General features: G+C 44.6%; 1 protein-coding gene across 3 annotated transcripts; it reads right to left on the bottom strand.

The window, feature by feature from the left end:
• Positions 1-1,321: 1,321 nt before the first annotated feature.
• Positions 1,322-14,253, bottom strand: NPY1R (neuropeptide Y receptor Y1). 3 transcript variants are annotated; one of them, XM_063135442.1, is made up of 3 exons: positions 13,914-14,253; positions 4,336-5,197; positions 1,322-4,216 (listed from the first exon to the last, which is right to left on the bottom strand). In XM_063135442.1, the coding sequence occupies exons 2-3, from the start codon at positions 5,029-5,031 to the stop codon at positions 3,761-3,763; spliced, it is 1,152 nt and encodes a 383-aa protein (XP_062991512.1). In that variant the 5' UTR covers positions 5,032-5,197; positions 13,914-14,253; the 3' UTR covers positions 1,322-3,760. The 3 variants fall into 3 exon arrangements, with proteins under 3 accessions (XP_062991512.1, XP_062991513.1, XP_062991514.1); XM_063135443.1 differs by lacking the exon at positions 13,914-14,253 and adding an exon at positions 8,497-8,679; XM_063135444.1 differs by lacking the exon at positions 13,914-14,253 and adding an exon at positions 6,468-6,541.
• Positions 14,254-18,914: the final 4,661 nt, after the last annotated feature.

Genomic DNA, 18,914 nt, shown 5'->3' with positions numbered 1-18,914 from the left:
AACAACCCCTAAGTGTACTTTGGGATTTCAAAAGCAAACTGTGTAGATGAATCTGGCAATCTCCCCATTTGTCAACACAAATGCCCTTGGTACATAGAGTGAATAGCAAATATTTGTAAGAGTCCCTGTTTTTAACAATAATCAGAATGCCACAAAGAAGAAATGAAGTTTAAAGCAAGCAGTGTTGAAACCGGCATGCATATCGGTATACATTTTATGTACAGTATTTGTCTTTCTCGCTTTAGAAATAACATACAACCAAAATAATAATAACGATGCCAGAGTAAAGTGATACGTGGTCTGATATTCGCACAAGGACACGTTATTTTTCACACTCTATATTGGATCATTTAAAATATTGCACAGGGCAGCATTTCATTTAAGACTTTCAAAACACAGGGAAAGGCTAGGTATTTTCATCTCACAGACAATTATTCTTGGCAAACTCATAATATAAAACATTCATCATCTTTACAGATATGATGGCTGGCTGTTAGTTATACTAAGCTCTTTTGTTATCAAATGGATAATGAAAACAAAAGGGGTTTCTAAAGGAACCTCTGGAGCAAGGACTGCCTGATGGCCCCAGATAATTTTTGTATTGGCAGGCACTGATTTCTATGGAAATGTAGCTCTTAACCGTACTACTAAATACTGCCATAAGAAAACAAAGTCTCTCTATTTGCTTCATGGATTGTTGATATAGAACCCAGAATTTAGCTTTGTAATTTTATAAAGCCAATGCTGGAAAGCTTTTTAATACAATATAATTATATACAACACTGTACAATAGAACTTTTCCCTGTAATCCAAAACTCTGCAGGTGTCAGAGCTAGGAATATCGGAGAAATCCACAATGGGTACAAATTTCTATGAATCCGGCCTGCGGATTCTACAGCAGACCAGCCTTTTCTGAATTGCATGGATCTGCAGACTGTTGTGTTTTTTACTTTGCAGGGGAAATGCTGTTGTTGGAGAAATCAATATAGAACAACCAAAAACTAACCAGTAATGTAAAATGCTGAGCTCTGTCTCCATCCTCAGAAGAGGAGATTTGTTACCTAGGGGCCATAAGGTGTTTAAAGTGATTCAACTGTATAAAATTATATTAGCTGAAAAAAGATAAGGATGTGCTGCTTGTCTGTTATTCCTCTAAAAGACTCTGTGGCCAGAAAACTGAAAGGCAGGAGACAGTTTCCTTCTTAGTGAGTAACTGTGTCAAATACAAGGATCTATTTATTTTTTAAAGGTGAAAATTAAGTGAGGGGAGTTGGACAGATAGATGAAGATACAGAGCCATTAAAAAAGTACCCAAATTAAAAAAGTCAGATGCACAGGTGGATACGGTTTCCAGCACATTTCAAGGAAATCCTTTATCAAGGAAAAAGTGTTATTTTTTTTAAATTCTCATTAATCAGGATATGCCTGGTTCAGACAACACACTAAACCATGCCGCTAAACCACAAAATGGTTAACCACATAATGCATTCCATTAACCATTTTGTGGTTAAGCAGCATGGTTTAGCGTGTTGTCTGAACCAGGCATATCCTGATGAGCATTTTTTTTTTTTAAAAAAAGACACTTTTTCCTTGATAAAAGGTTTATTTATGGTTTAGTGTGTTGTCTGAACTGGGCCCATAAATTCTTGGGGTGGTTTTTCTATTGCAGCAGATGAATGCAGGCTGCAGTTGTGCAGTCTGGTGGGTTGCTAGAGCCCTTGCAGCTAAAGCCCTGAACCTCAGTCTTCAGTTTTATTGATTGGACAGCCATCTCATACAATGTCTGTGTTGCACCATAACAGTCCCTGCCCCATTGCTGCTGGACAATGAAGAGCCTTGGATAATCAAATTACTTCTCAATCAAAAGTCATAACGGATGGATTAGGAACTATATGTTACCCATAGCTACCTTGACAATAGGAAATTTGAACACAGACCATGACTGATGTTATGTTACTAGTTTATGCTAATAGATAGGAATATGTTGTATTTAATATCCTGATATTCCTTCCTTCGTTAAATGGGATAAAACTGTGCATTAGGAGAAGAGTCAGCCTGCATACTGAGTGAATCAAACGTGGCACCTCAAATTAATGCTTTGACAAGGCCTGAAAATCCATTGTGGCTTGGCACCTGTGTACATTCAGCTTTGTATGCCATGCTCCCTTGTGTAAGTTGAGCTATACTTAGGACCCAACTAGACATGACTTTGGGAGACTTGAGATTTGATCTTTACTGGGTGTGTGTGTGTTAAGTTTAAGGATGCAAACCTATGCAGGTTTAGACAGAAAAAATCCTACCACTCCCATCTTCCCCCAACTAGCACTGCTGGTTGGGGAATGCTGGGAGTTGTAGGACTTCTTTCTGTCTAAACATGCATAGGATTGCACCTTGACAGCACTAGCAGGGTGGTGGCACAAGGGGAGCTGTGTTGACCCTTTCCTTCTGCACTATTTCTCCAATTAAACGCTCCTTGTTGCTGCCCTTAGTCCAAAGCGTACAGGTGGTTTCTACCCCAAGCTCAGTCAAATGCATCTGAGGATATTTGTGTCAACAGAAGTGTTGAACTATAACTAGTTACAGAATGCATGATCTAGCCAAAGTTATACAAGTTTAAGTGCCACTGAGTTAAATAAGAGAGCATTAAATATATGGTTAACTATCATGGTTAATATATGCACATGCCATGAAATCCTAGCCATGCTTATCTGGAAGTAAATGCCACCCAGGGCTCATCTACACCAAGCAGGATATTCCAAGATGAAAGCAGTATATAAAAGGCAGGAGCCACACTACTGCTTTATAGCAGTATTGAAGTGCACTGACAACTGTTGGGGCCCATTGACACATACCATATACTGCTTTCATACCACTTTCATAGTGTTTTATCCTGCTTGGTAAAGTTGTGTCATGGGCCCCAACAGTTGTCAGTTCACTTCAGTACCTCTATAAAGCAGTAGTGTAAATCCTGCAGTGCACTTCAATATTGCTATAAAGCAGTAGTGTGGCCCCTGCCCTTTATATTCCACTTTCATAGTGGAATATCCTGCTTGGTGTAGATGAGCCCGCAGTTCAATGAGATTTACTCCCGTGTAAGTGTGCTTAAACTTGCAGCCGTAAAGTGCAAATCTTAGGCTGGACTATGTCCACAATTGGTTATTTCTTTTTCCTTAACCTTGTTGGTTTTACATTTGGAATTATTTGTACTTTTAAATAACTCAGATGCACACAGCAATTTGTTTTCGTTTAATCTGCAGGGGTAATGCTTTCAAGACAATCTTGCTTCTGGCATATAGGACTTTTCTAAGAACACTATAAAACAGCTGTTCAAAGCAGAATGACCTAATTCTGTACAAGAAAAGTCTTTATGTCAAAGGCTGTGCGAATGCCTTGTGCCTTTTTTTTTCTGGGTAGTTTTATGTATTTCCAATAAAAGAATATTCTTTTAAATAAATACGGTAAATAAAACTTTGTGCAGAAATGTGTCAATGCACAAAGAAACAAATGGGAGGAAAAACGCTTGACGGAAGCCTCAAGCAGAAATTGGTCCAACATCCACTATATTATAAATTAGGTAGAAGTGTGCTGCTTTTTACAAGCAGCCCCAAAAACGAACAAACCAAACAGCAGCAGCAGTTGAATAGTAGAGATATGAAAGTGAAATTTTAGAGTTTCTTTGGGTGGGAGGAGAGATGAACATCCTTTTTAAAAATTGTGCTTGTCCATGAAACTATCTCACCCGTGACTGGTATTTGGGGGGCTATATTTTTTCATCATCACTGTCACAATTTTTTTTTAATGTGATTGGGCTGGCTTGCTTCAACGACGTCTTTGAAATGTCCGTGTGCATAGTAGACATGGCTATCGTCTCATAGTCATCGTCCCTGGAGTGGAAATCGCAGAAGCGGAAGAACACTTGCAAATCCCTCTGGAAGTTCTTGTTGAGGAACCCATAAAAGATAGGGTTCACACAGGTTGAAATCATAGCAGTGAGGTGGCAGATCAAGAATAGCAAATTGTGGCTGCAAGCAGCTGGGAGAATCTCATGGTTCCAGTCGAAGACCGTATTAAAGACGGTGAGAGGCAGCCAGCACACCGCAAAGGCAACCACAATAGAAATGAGCATGATGTTGATCCTTTTCGTTTCAGTGGATCGGTATTTATTGTCTCTCATCTTGTCCAGCATATTGCTCCTTCTTTTTAAGCGCATGTATATCTGTGAGGAAACAAAAATTCAAGAACAATGGTATGACCTAAAACTGTGTACCTTAGAGGTATTTATTTGGAAAGAACAAAGAACAGGCAAGGCACATCACAAAACGGGCTCTCACTTACCTTCAAGTAGCAAATAAATATAAAACAAAGGGGGCCCAGGTACTGGATCACCAAGAGAACTGTGGTATATGAAAGCCTGGCCGACTCCATTGGAAACAAATCCAAACACACGTACTTCCCCTGGTATTCCTCTAGCGTTAGATTTATGAACGGCTCATCAGTCAGCACATGATATATGAGGAAAGGCAAAGACGAAGCCACGGCTAGAATCCAGATCACAGCAATCCCTACATAGGCATGCCTGTTATTCGGCCTCCAGCCCTGAGGGTTGATAATCAGTTGATGGCGTTCGATAGCGATGAGGACCAAAGAGAAAACTGAGACCGTGACGGAGACACACTGCACGAAAGGATTCAGCTTGCACATGGCTTCCCCAAAAACCCAGTGGTCCATTAAGGTGTAGACGAACGTGAAGGGGAGACACATGATGGTAATAAGGAGGTCCGAAAAGGAAAGGTTGACAATGAGGATGTTGGTCACGTTGCGCATCTCCTTTTGTTTTAAGATGATGACAATCAAGGCCAGGTTTCCAGAAATGCCAAGGAGGATGACAACCCCGTAAGCCAGGGCCAAGGTGAAGACCATTGCCAAAGGCACGTGGCAGTCGACATCCTGAAAGTGTACGAGTCCGGAAGTCTCCTTCGAGACGTTCTGAGCAGAATAGTTTCCTGCCGAGGAGAGAAGTGAAGCATTCATGTTGTGATCTTCCTAATCTGGGACCACGCTGAGCAACAGTCTGAAGCCGCAATAGGTTTCTCAGGCGCACTTTCAAGAGGTCAGTCTTTTTTCTCATTACACAAGCAACAGGCGCCCAGAAAAAGCTGCCACAGACATTTCCATGCCATTGATAATCTTCCACAATCTGCAAAGGCAAAAACAAACAAACTTATAACAGACATTTATTTCTTTGGTTTTAAACAAACGGCAGAAGGCATTTTGTAGTGTTTACCCAGAGGACTCTCTTAATCACAGCCCTGGGGATATTTATTTCCCTTTGGTGCAAGGAGTATATCATTGTTTTCCATTAAGAAATAATTAAAAAAGAAAACAAAATAAAATTACCACTGCTGCACTAATATCCAGACACTGAGATCATCCATTTCCATTCCTACATTTATTAGAATTAAATTATTTACAATATCCACTCTGTCTTTTCTAAAACATCCAGAGAAAGAGTCCTTCCTCTTTGCATTATGTTGAATTGCTCTGCCTTGGACCCAAAGACAGCAAGCAGTATCAGACTAACCCACAGGCATACAAAACAATGACCTGCCCCAGGGATTCTTCGGACTTTGGGGCAATGACCTAAGTAGATCTGCTTAGCAGTAGGCTTATAGCTAGTGGTGCAGTTGTAAATTTTGAAGTGCAGGCTGTCATCATGGTATTTCCCCACAACCACACCTGAAAAGTGAGTCCAAAAATGAAGGCAGCTGTGTTGACCAAAGGGCAGCAATACATAGCATAATACCCAATTTATTAGGTATTATGCTATATTATACCTAATAAATACCAGTCATTGAGAACTGACAAGTGATAAAGTAGTGGTTACCATGTTGGATTTCGGCTGGAGAAACCCAATATTGACTGGGTTCAGCCAACACGATAACCAATTGTGGTTTAAATAGTCAATGGTTGGTTATTTAACCCACCATGGGTTATTGTATTGTGTGGAGGGAGTTTTCAATCCATTTCAATCGGGCTTCAGGCTTTTGGAACGGAAACTGCCTTGGTCACCCTGTGGGATGACTTTTGCCAGGAGAGGGACAGGGGGAGTCGGACCCTGTTTATTCTCTTGGAACTCTCCGGTGGGATCAAAAGCCTCCAAGAGATCGCGCAGGATTAACAGGGTTGCATTCCCCCTGTCCCTCTCTCGATAAAGGTCATCCATCAGGGTGACCAAGGCTGATTCAGTCCCGTAACCAGATCGGAACCCAGACTGGAATGGATCTAGATAATCAGTATCCTCCAAGAGTGCCTGCAGTTGCTCCGCAATAATTTTTAACTTTATGTCCTCAGACCGTCAGACTCTGGACATTGCCACAATGTTAAAGTAAAAGCCTTGCTAACATTTTTATAACTGGTGAAGAGGTTAGCCTTCTATCAAATTTACCCTTATGAGACAAATTACTTACTGAGAGTGGGTTTTGGCCCGTCTGCTAGGCCGGAAGGTCCCGGCAGTTATTTTTCTGGAACTTCCCTAGAAGGCCGCAGTTCTGAGAAACATCGCTAGATGGCGCCAGAGGGCAAAAACTATTTCTTGGAACTTGGAACTTCCCTAGAAGGCCGCAGTTCCGAGGGACGTCCCTAGATGGTGCCAGAGGGCAAAAACTATAACTGGCTTAGAGGAGCAGTCTGGGCTTATTTATTTATCATACTTATACCCCGCTCCTCAGCCAAAAAAGGCTCTCGGAGCGGCTTACACTTACACTTATATAGCGAGATTAGTTGATAAATGGACATTTATTTTATTTCTAACGTTTATATACTGCCTCATTTGCTAAAAAGATGCCAAAGTGTTGCACAGCATATTAAACAAGAAAACAGAACGTTATTTTTCGTAGACCGTTAGAACATAATTTAAAACATGAAAACAGTGACATCATTTCAAGGGCTAGATTTAAAAGACGCGTCTTCACAGCCTTTCTAAAAGCCAAGACAGCGAGGTTTAATTGTATTTCTTGAGGGAGTGTTTTCCACAGCTTGGGAGCACGACACTCATTCAAAGCATTGTTTTTAACCCTGCTCCTTTTCCTCTACTCCAAAACGGCTCCCAGGGTGGTTTACAAAATTCAGAAATCAGGCAGTTTACAGATTAGAAGGCACAACACAAAAAGAAAAAAGAATGGTGAGGGGGGGGGGGAGAAGCAAACTCAGGCACTAGATTCTTGGTTACAAAGTCTGTCAGGTCACGGAGTTGGATCTAAGCACATTAGAAGGGCTGCTGCTTCCTCTCCTGCTGGCCTCCGCAGCAGCTTGGGGGTGGGGGCACTCTTAGCTAGAGTTGTATGGTGTGTGCCAGGCTGTTGCATCTTCTCCCTCAGATCATTGGTAATGTTTACCAACTTTGTAGTTGGGGGTGGGATAATCCAACCAATAGAAAGTGAAATTTTAAAAGGCGTGGGAGTCTGCGTAGCCTTTTTTGCCTTTCTCCATGACCGCTCATTCTAAGGTAAACGAAGGAAACAAAACCAACAAACCCTGTGTTGCATTACTTAGCAATTTTAATTTGAAAACAGTTACTCTGAACTACTTCATAAATACTACAATCAAGAAGAGAATCAGTATATAACGTTATCTCTTGCCCTGGACCAACTTAGGTTGCTATAGGAGTATGGCAGCTTTATTTCACAGATCTCTTTATTTGGTAGAAAGCAAAGGGAGGCAAAATTCCGTTCCTGGAAACTTGAACTCGAGGGAGTGAAAACATTTGCATTGCTGGCAGTGAGTGAGTTGTTTAGATAGTGACACCCTGCCCTTCCATAGATATGCTCTGTTTAGAGAGAGTGGTGTGGATGAGCCTGGAAATACACATCTGTACGGAACTGGACTTGTCATTTTGGCTATAGATGGTCAAGCATGAGGAGGTTACAAATGGAAGATGACAGCTGAACCCCCTGTAAAACTTCATGAAATAGGCAGGACAATTGCACAATAAAAGTCTCATCTGGAAGCACCCTTCTTGTCTTCTTTTTAAACTAAAAGTTGCCCTGGGGAGGGAACCACAGCCTGGGGAAGGATTAGCCTTTTCTTTCCACACTATTCCCCCTCCACTCTGAAAATCTCTCCCTGAAGCTGCAATTTGGTTTTCTAGGGGTGCAATCTTATGCATGTTTAGGCAGACAAAGGTCCTACAACTCCCAACATCCCCCAGGCTGGTGGATGCTGAGAGTTGTAGGACCTTTTTCTGTCTAAACATGCATAGAATTGTAGCCTAAAACATACACAAAAGAACAGCCTTCCCCCACGTTGCAATCCTGAGCTAAATTATGCTTCCTGCAGCTGAAGTAAGTGGCTCTTTTTGTTGTTATTGCTGTTGTAGTAGTTTTAAAAGAATTCCACGCATGGGCTTCAAAGACATATAGAACATCATGCCCCATTTGTGACCAATGCATTGATTTTTAACGCCTTTTTTGTGGCTGGTGATTCCCTTTGAATTGCTACCTTTTCTTTTTAACGCTTTCTGCTGTTTCCTTTTCCTTTCAGCAAAACTTTTCTGCTCTGAAGAAAGCCAGAGGACAAGTGGCCCGGCACTTTGGAGCAAAGTTCTTACAAATGCATTCCTTCCCTACTTAATATTCCAGCTGGCCCCAAGGGAGCAGGAGGGGGCCCTGACACAAGTAAGCTCTCCTGGTCACTTCAATCTCAGTCAGAATTGATGTCTAGCATAGAAACACAACCTCTGAGGAGAGAGGAACAAAAAGGAAAGGGTGGAAAATTAAAGAGGGTTTCCGGGGGGGAAAGAGCAAATCAATGTTTATCCGGGGAACTCAAATACACACACACAACTGAGCAACCTCTTCTTACACTAAATTCACCATTTATGGAGAGCCAGCACACACAAAAACAAACCCAAAGAATCAAAGTCAGCGTAACATAGCATTAATTGACCTACATTTGATCCACAGCCTGCCATTTTTGCCTCTTCTAAAATTCTTGCAACGTTCTTAAGGATCAGTTTAGTCTTAAGGGTAAAGCACTAGTCTTAAGGGTGGGTTTACCAGTACAGCCTACAACTCAAAAAGCAAGAATTCTCATTGGCTGAAACCCAATGGCGGTTTCGGTGGTCTTTGGAGCTGGCTGCTTTGTAATTGGCTCAGAGTTCTGATACATTTCTTATAGTCAGAATATGAGAATGACCATGGAACCTCCTATATCATTGCAGTGTGGCAGAAGAACACATGTTATTATGAGCTGGATGCGAAGTTCACAAACTGGCTTCCACTACGATTGGTTGGTTTTAATAACGTTGTCCAAGCACGGGTCATCATTTGAACCAGGGACCAAACCTCCAAACCAGTTTTGGATTCAGGGCCAGCCCTACCATAAGACAGAGTGAGGCAGCCATCTCAGGCGTCTGATTGGGGATACGATTAAAGGGCAGCAAATTCTGAGTTCTTATTTATTGTTGTTGTTGTTGTATTTTTACTGCCAGAGATGAGGAGCAATACTTGTGGGATTTTCTGCCTCAGGTGCAAAAATAACTTGACCAGCCTAGGGTGATATGACTTGCTGCAGGAGGAAAACAAAACTTGCTTATTCTGCCTCAAGCCCCAAAATGCCTTAGCCTGATGTTTCCATTTAAGAGCTGCCTCATCTCTGAATCTGGGATGAAGGGGAAGGTCTTTCCAGTGAGATGACAGAGCAAAATCCAGATTCCAATGTCTTTCATATTAGAAGTATGCAGTGCAATCGTACTTGTGGAATCAGGGTTGCAACATCTATGGCACAAGCCTATGCATGCGTAGACAGAAGTAAGTCCTACCACTCCCAACATTTCCCAGCGAGCATTTAAAACATTTTGAGCAACTAAAATAAGCAGATTTAAAAAATAATAATACCCATGAATCTTGGAAACGGCAGGCACTGCCTTAGAAGAGAACATTCCCCTATGTGTGAGAGAAGATCAAAGGCCCTCTACAAATGCTTGCTGACCAACATGTATGCGTGCATCATCTAGAAACAAAGGAACCATATAGATTCCTTTAGACAGCCTTCCTCAACCTGGGGTGCTCCAGATGTGTTGGACTGCAGGCTGGGGCATTCTGGGAGTTGTAGTCCAACACATCTGGAGCGCCCCAGGTTGAGGAAGGGTGCTTTAGAAGCATTTTAAATAAACATTTATGCACACTGAATTGCTTAAAAAAATCAATTAAATCTCATGCAGTTGACAGATTAAGAAGACTTCTTTAACTGGGAGACAAGCCCCACTTTGAAGTCCCATTGTGCGGTACTGTTGCTTGGAGCAAGTTATTTCCTAGTAAAGGTGCTTCGGGTTGCAGCCTTAACTGAACTGAGTGGGACGTATTCAGTAAACATTACTGGAGATCAACAGTACAGCTGCAACCTGAAACACACTAACACTGCAATCCTACACAGGTCTATTCAGAAGTAAGTCCCATTAATTTCAATGAGGCTTACTTCCAAGTAAGTGGGTGTAGGATTGGAGCCTTAGCTGTTAAATGGGAGAAACATGGTTAAGATCACACTGCCTGCACTGTAGTAGTAGTAGCAGTAGTAGCAATTAATAGGGTGTCCATATGAAAAGGAGGACAGGGCTCCTGTATCCTTAACAGTTGCATTGAAAAGGGAATTTCAGCAGGTGTCATTTGTATATATGGAGAACCTGGTGAAATTCCCTCTTCATCACAACAGTTAAAGTTGCAGGAGCTATACTAGAGTGACCAGATTTAAAAGCGGGCAGGGCACCTGCAGCTTTAACTGGTGTGGTGAAGAGGAAATTTCACCAGGTTCTCCATATATACAAATGACACCTGATGAAATTCCCTTTTCAATACAACTGTTAAAGATACCGGAGCTCTGTCCTCCTTTTCATATGGTCACCCTAATATTATCATCAACGTCGTCATCACATCTTCCCTTCTTTTCCATCATCAATACTTTCCTAAGTTGACTGCTCTGAGCAAAAGCTGGACAGACAAGCAAGCCCAGGCTGTCATTCTCAAGTAGAAATCAAACCTGTGCAATCATCACTTCCTATGTCTGCATGGGAATCTTGACAATCACCTCTAGCAACCAATCCCCTATTTTCCACCAGATGCAGGCAAGTCCAGTGTCAAATGCAGCCCAGGAAAATTGCAGCCGCTGGCCAAATTTCAGCTAGCTACCCTGCTTCATTAAAAGCTCAAAGAGGGAGGGGGAATTGCTTGTAAACAAGGCAACTTCCATGACTCATAGCCCAATCCAGAAACTAGTGTAACGAAAATACTGGTGTTGGGGCTAAGGCTGTAATCCTGCACACACTCACTTGGGAGTCCTGTTCCTTGCCTACCACCTGTGCATTTCACATAAAGTTGGAGACAAATCTGCGACAAAAGTGGATTAGTCCTAGGCAATCTGGTGCCCTCCAGATGTTTTTAACTATAACTCCCATTATCGCTCACCCAAATTGACAAGCAGGCTGGGGTGATGGGAAGTGTAGTCCAAAACACCTGAAGGTTGCACTGTAACCCACCCATGTGAGTCTTCACCTCCTCCTCCACCTTCCATCTAAATATATGCAGCCTTTATGACTTCAACATCATTGGCCTTCCCCACCACTGCATCCAAACCTGCTTTGAGCAGCATCTTGCCTGATGAAGAGATCTGAAGATCTCGAAAGCTTGCACTCAACATTGTGCATTTTTGGTTGGCCCTAATAAACTACATTACATAAAGTTATTAAATAAAGATATGGCTACTGAGTTCAGTGAGACTTCTGAGTAAATATGCCAGGGATGGAGTTGCACAACTGCACCCCCTAAACATAATAGCTTAGAAGAAAGCCCCATTGAAATAGCTTCCAAATACTGTTAGTATTTGGATCAGCCAGTAGGGTGGGATTCTGGGTATCTCAGTATTATTTTTTATTACATTATTTGACAGCAAGATTAAAAATGAGGTGCAAAGCTGTGATCCAGTGTAACTTACATGGGAGTAAACCCATTGAATTCCATGGGAATAAGCATGCAAAGGATGGGGCTGAACATAGCCTAGAACACTGACCAAAGTGAGATGTGGGACTTTGGGATTCCCTCTTCAAGTACAAAGCTGATAGAGCACCATTGAGCAAGTCACAATTCCTTGATTTAGCTCACCTTTCCTTCCATAGGGAAAAAGCAAGATACATACATACACACACACTAAGAAGTGTATAGCTGGTAGACGAAACTAAGGGAAACTCCAGGTTAAAGAACTGGGATATGAACTAGCTTAAATCATTTCTCATTACACCTTTTCTATGTAACAAAAGGTTCTCCCAGTTCATCTCTTTCATGCTTCTTCTTTTGCCCTACAAAGCAAGGAGCCTGTGGTGATAGACATGGCTTTGAAGAATGGAAGACAATTTACTTGACACAGTAAGATTCCTGGGCTGAGACCCCCTCACACCCCCCCATTTCTTCGACAGGGGTAGGCAACCTGATACCCTCCAGATGTTTTGGACTACAACTCCCAGAATCCCCTACCCACTGGCCTCACTGGGAGTTGTAGTTCAAAACATCTGGGGGGCACCTGGTTGCCTACCCCTTTCATACTCCATGTACTGTCATTTTTCTTCCCAGGACCTCATGGGCTCTCTGTGCCTTGCACCATCACTTCACAACAACACCCCCCAGGTCTCTCCAATAAAAGTCCCGGGTCTTGATCCACTGTAAACATTAACTAGAAGATGATCCCTGCTGCCAAAACCAGCTGGGCCTGCGGATCAAGATACAGTGGAAGGGGTTGGAGTCCTTTGCCATATTTTCAAGAAATTAAAGGATTTGGGGTGGTCAGGCCTTAGTTTTCAGATTTCCTTATGGTGGACTGTTCCCCGCCTTGATCGGAGTGGAGAGGCGGGCAAGAAATAAAATTATTATTATTATTATTATTATTATTATTATTATTGAAAAAGAGGACCCACTCAGTGGAGGCGGGTGGCTCCGTTTTCGGTGGGGCTGTGAATCCATTTTGGGTTTCGGTCAGAACTGGCCAGAGCTCTAAAGGAGCTGCCCAAGATGCTGAATAGGGTTCAACGCCTTGGACAACTCCTTTAGAGTTCTGGCTGGTTCTGTCCGAAACCCAGAATGGATTCACAGCCCCACCGAAACCGGAGCCATCCGCCTCCCCTGGTCCCACTTCCCCTCAGCAGATAATTCAGGCGTTTAACCTAAATCTAACGCCTCGAATTCGCGACCCTTCTCCCCAAGGTCAGCGATCCGATCCAAAGCAAATGTGCTCTCGGCCGGCGGCGGTGGGGGCCGCGACCCTTCCTCGTATACCAGCTTCTCTCCCCGGCTGACGTTCCTCCGGGCTGGGAGATCCAGCCGGGCAGAAGCGCCGACCGACCGGCCGCCGCGCTCCGCGCCTTCTGGACCGCTGGCGCTGTGGATGGGAAAGAGCCCTCGGCGTGCGCTCGCTCGCGCGCTGGAGCGTCCCCGGCTTTGCCCGAGAACCCCGTGCTGGAGCAGTGCTGCTTCCCGGGCTTGGCCACGGCGGGGGAAGAAGAGCAGCAGCCCGCCAGCGACGCCGCCCGCCCCCAAAGCTCCGGCTCCCAGCTCGCCCCCTCTCCGCGTCCACCCAGGATCCGTTTGGCAGCTGGACGGCTCGAAACGAGTCCTGAAGGCGCGAAGCCACGACGGCGGGCTCGAGAACTCTTGGCCACGGCGACCCTTCCGCCCATCGCTCCGGAGCCCTGGGGGAACACGCGCCGGGGCTTTGCGGGCAGGCGCCCGCTCGGCTGGCATCCTCTGGGGCGCAGCCGTTCGGCCGCCGCGCTCCCCAATCAAACACACGTCTTTGGGGAGGGCTGGGTGGGAAGGCGTTAAGTGTTTGAAAAGAAAGACGGCCCGACGCGTAAAACAGCCGCAGAAGATCCTCACCTGGCTCTTCCTTGGCTCCAGATCCTGAAATGATCACAAAGAGGGGGCTTGAAGCAGGAGGGCCGGTGGCTGGCGGGAAGCGGGGCGGCGAAGAGGACGGACCCGCTGCCTTTTGCCCGCCACAGATCCCGAAGAGTGGCGAAGGGAGCAGGAGGCGGCCCCGTGGAAGCTGAACTCCACCTTAGCAGCCCCACTATCACATGGTGTGCGGCGAGGAATGTGCAGATCCCAGCGCACGCCCGTCACCTTTAAACTACACATCTGGAGGTGGGTTGCCTAGTAATTCTGGAAGAAATGTAATTAAGTATTGGAAGTGCAGCAAGGGGTGGGGATGCGCCGGGAAGAGCTCTCGGGAGTGGGAGACAGTGGCGTCTAAAGGGTTGTGCAATCCGGATTCGGTTGGCGTCTTGAATTGCGAGTGAGCGAGCGCCACCTCGTGGCCAGAGCCCGGCACTACTGGGTCATTCCCTGCGCGTGTGCTTATGTAAAATGGTCATTAGCGCCAGGAAGGCTGCACGGACGTCGATTGACGTCTAGAAGCGTTGCGGGTAGGTCTCCTTTATTGATCTTATTTGAAATGCTTGGAGTTGCTGGGTTTGTTTTTCCCCCTAATGAGAAAGTTCGACTGAGTGAGATACTCAAACGTGTTTTTCTGTTTAATAAACGTTGCCTGTTTATGTAAAAGCCAAAGAAAATCAAAAACTTATCAACCTCTCACTTCTAAAATTAAGTCACTCAGGACGCAATCCTATCAATTGCGGCCTCGGTGATTGGAAGCCCCTGAACTCGGAGGAGCCTGATCATCCAGTGCAAAGGAGGAAGAACCGAGAAGGTGATTTTTGCCTTCCCAGATTTCGCTAGATGGGCTTTTTGTGTGTGTGCGCGTGTGTGCAATTTTGCCCTCCAGATTTCGCTAGATGGGCTTTTTATTATTGTGAAAGCACTTCAGAGGAGGAGGAAAGGAGGCTGGAGGAGACGTGGGATAAATAATATCCTGGCCTCTCCATGACACCCATTTCCCTTTTTCCGAGGTCACTTTTTCAATCTTGGAGGGCAGCATGTTTCTTTCCGTGCTGTCTGCAAAGGGGTGGGTGAGGAGAGTCAGATCTCCAACTCCCCCTTCTGAGGTCAAAGTGCTGTCTCTGACCTCGGAGGGTTTTTATGAGCAATCCTATGGTCCCTGGAATGCTTGCCCAGGGACCACAGGATTGCTCCTTAAGGGTAAAATTCTATGCATGAGCGTGTAGTGCAGAGCGGTAAAGCAGCAGTTTCTGCAGCTGAAACTCTCCCCATGGCCTGAGTTCGATCCCAGCGGAAGCTGGTTTCAGACAGCCGGCTCGGGTCGACTCAGCCTTCCATCCTCCCGAGGTTGGTAAAATGAGTACCCAGTTAGCTGGGGGAAAGGTAATAATGGCCGGGGAAGGCAACGGCAAACCACCCCGCTATAAGGCCTGCCAAGAAAATGTCAGCGAAAGCTGGCGTTCCTCCAAGAGTCAGTAATGACTCAGTGCTTGCACGAGAGGTTCCTTTCCTTTCCTTAGACAGAAAAAAGTCCTATAACTCCCAGCATTCCCCAGCTGCCCATTTAAGACCAGGGAGGCCACTCAAAGACCACTCAAAAATACTTGGTATTGCAACAGGGAGCAACATACAAAAAAATCCCCCCCTCACCCCAGTTTGTGAGGATTGCTGCTAAGCTCAGAGGAACAGGGAATTCTGAGAGGGGAACAGATTAGCAGCCTTACTAATCAAAAGTGACGGGGCTGAGCCCCCGCACACCCTGATTTCACTCCACCACTGATCCTATATTCACATCACGCAAATAACTGGAGATACGCAGCCACCATATCCAACACATGCTCAGCCGGGGGAGAACCAGGGGAAACACAACCAGAAAACAAGAAATTGACAGACAGACTTCCAGCATTACTAAAATCACCTCCACTGCTGACCAACCAGGAACTGTACCAGTGATGACACCCACATGTCCCCAAACACAGGGGCAGCCAATGAACATTCTGGAATGGCAGGGACAAGGACACCCAGCACTCACACACACACTTGCATTTACACACACGGAGCACACAAGCTGCCACACCACGGCCACTCCATTAACCTCAATGGCACAGGCAGGACCTTCAGCCCCCGGGCATCCCTAGAAGCAGGGGTTCTCATAACCACTGTTTTATGAGTATCACACACATGGAGGGGAAGAAGACACAGACACAGCATAGTTCCCTGGGCAGTAAAGGCATTATTAAGAAGCAATTTATGGCAAAATCCTATGCAAGATTAGCCAGAGGAAAAAAAGTCCTACAACTCCCAGCATTTCCAGCCATAATCAACATAAAATTTGCATGTGCTTATTTATATCTTTAGATGCAAATACAGAAATAATTACTATGATGTATTTAAATTTCACAGAAGGCAACACCAGCCAATTCATTTCTCATCCAAATTACTTCGAATAAAACCAATTCTTCAGTTAATTTACACCCTGCCACAGTCCATCCCAAATCATTAGTTCCTCTTTCAATTACAGTTCATTTGTTCTCAATCTTTTTCTTCTTGGAAGAACTTTGCCTCCATGCCCTGCAATTAAGCTTAGAAGAAAAGTGTGCATCAGTATCAATGGAAGTTCCCCCGCCCCCTCTAAATTTTGTTGCCATGCAGTGGGAGACAGGGAGCAGTGTTTGGGGGGCGGGGAGATGGTCCAGCATGTGGGGAGGGGAGAGTTAACCCTTCTTTTCCCATTGCAATCCCCCTTGAAAATTGCTCCCTGCACGGCAATGAAAGCAAGGAAGAAATCTTCCATTGGCATCAATGGACACTCGGGGCTCTGGAGAATAGGAGCTTCATCACACCAGCATTATACTGTGCAATCACTGCGAACTGCGTGCAAAGGACTCCAAAGTTTTCCAGCTTATAATCTGCTTTTATTGTGAAATACTCTGAAATTTCCCAGTTTAAAATCTGCTTTGACTGTGTACTCCCATGCATCCTGTTTTAATTGTGCTATAAAGGGAAAATACCCACCATATTTTGCTACTAGTTTTTGAGCGAATCAATTTGTTGTTTTCTGAGCGGCCACTGGGGCACAGGAACAGGATTTGATATGTTTAAAGAAAAATTAAACAAATGCTTACATCTGTGTAAACTTTAAAAATAAAGACATCAAAATTGGCCCAGTAATAGATATTAAGGAGAGCTTTAAGCATACTAGATTTGAATTGGATTGGGTCATCCATTGATTTTTTATGATTTTTTTTACATTTCCCCCCTTAAACCCTTTGCAAAGGATTTTATGAGCGCTACTGCCCAAGGTGTGATTTAACAACAACAACAACGCTGAGAGCTTAGCGCTGTAGGGGATAATTCGAGGGAAACAGGTACGTGGGAGGAAGCTCTAAATCTGGGTTCCTAGGAAATAGGTTCAGGCCTAGTAACAACCCTTCTGGAACAAGATTAAATGTTGTAAACTGCCCAGAGAGCTTCGGCTGTGGGGCGGTATATAAATGTAATTAAATAAATAAATAAATAAATAAGATTTCAAGACCCACCCAGGGAGGAAATGAACCTTTTCCCAAGCAACCAAGCCCAGACACACACCAACAGCTTTGAGAGCCAGTAGTTTACTGCATAGGACAAGGAACTGGGAAGCGGGAAACTGGAATTTGAATCTCACTTTTTGCATGCTTGGTTAAAATGAAATAAAATCAATCATGCCAGGAGTAAAAGAGAGAAAGCTCCTGGTTACTTGACTTCACACTGCAAGCTCCACTGAGCATCCCCCTAAACACTCTGCCCTAGCAGTAAGCAGGAATCATACACATCATGGGGCATCTGTCTACCCTGCCCTACCCCCAGCCTCAGCATCTGGTGGTAGATGCCAGGAACTCCAGGTTGCAGGAGAAGCCCTCATGGATTGAAAGTGCTCCCATTTTACCTGTGGCAGTGGGAGGGTTTCAATCCAGGGTATGACCCTCACACGGGGAAAGATAGGGAGGACCCCCACACATCCAGGTCTACCTGAGCCAATTGGGATGAGTGCTACTTGAACCAATAGTCTGGTTTCTACATGAGCCCACCCCTCCCCAAACACGTTCATGCATCTGATGAAGTGGACAAGTGTCCAGGAAAGCTTATGCCAGATTAATTTGGTTAGCCTTTAAATTGTCACAAGACTCTGTTCAAGCATGGTTCGGAACAACCCCTACAAAGAGCCTCCGTTGTTGCTGGTTGTGGACACAAGGCTGTCCAGGAGTCCATTGGTCATCCCTAATAAGATCTATGGAAGTTCATGAAGGAGAAATGTAGGACATACCTGAAATTGTTTGTGCAAACACCAATTCAAAAACTTGATTCTGACACACAGGAAGCAAGAGACCAGAACTTGCTTATTGATGGCTCTTACTTTAAAGCTGCAAGCCTGAAGAAATATAACATGGTTTTTTAGAAATATATAATAGATGAAAGCCCCTTGCTTTGTAGCTGTTGGGGTGGGCTTCAGCTCAGGGCCAGCTTGTCAAATCAAAATGCCAGATGAATGTTGAGAATAATGATTAGTCATACCCTCAACAGGCCTGCACGCAGCTGATAGATGCTGCAGCAATGATAGGACTGTTGATTAAACAATAACTAAGGAAGGAAATAAAATGTCAAGTTGACCGTGGTGTTAACACAGAAGTGGCGAACGAAGATCATCATCATATGGGCCAAGCCATGACTGGCGAGGGCATTTCAGCCACCCAGCGTTTCTTATCTGGGCGTGGCAAACTGCACTGCCAAAAGTCTCTCTTCTAGCTCCATCACATCTAGGTAGAAACGCGTGGCTCCTGTCGCTTCTCCGTCGTCCCACCAACGTTGCTTCCTGAAAACAGGAAGTAACGAGGCCCATTCAGTCTGGCAGGAGAGAGCAGCCACCGGACTTTTTCTGGGGCGGGGCGGAGGTGGTGTTGCAGCGCAAGGAAGGCCAGAAGACAAGAGAGAGGCAGATGACGT

The sequence above is a fragment of the Elgaria multicarinata genome, chromosome 10 (assembly GCF_023053635.1).
Source record: "Elgaria multicarinata webbii isolate HBS135686 ecotype San Diego chromosome 10, rElgMul1.1.pri, whole genome shotgun sequence".
Lineage (NCBI taxonomy): Eukaryota > Metazoa > Chordata > Lepidosauria > Squamata > Anguidae > Elgaria > Elgaria multicarinata.
Note: the sequence above shows the minus strand (reverse complement) of the source record. Positions and strands in the feature narration are given on the sequence as shown.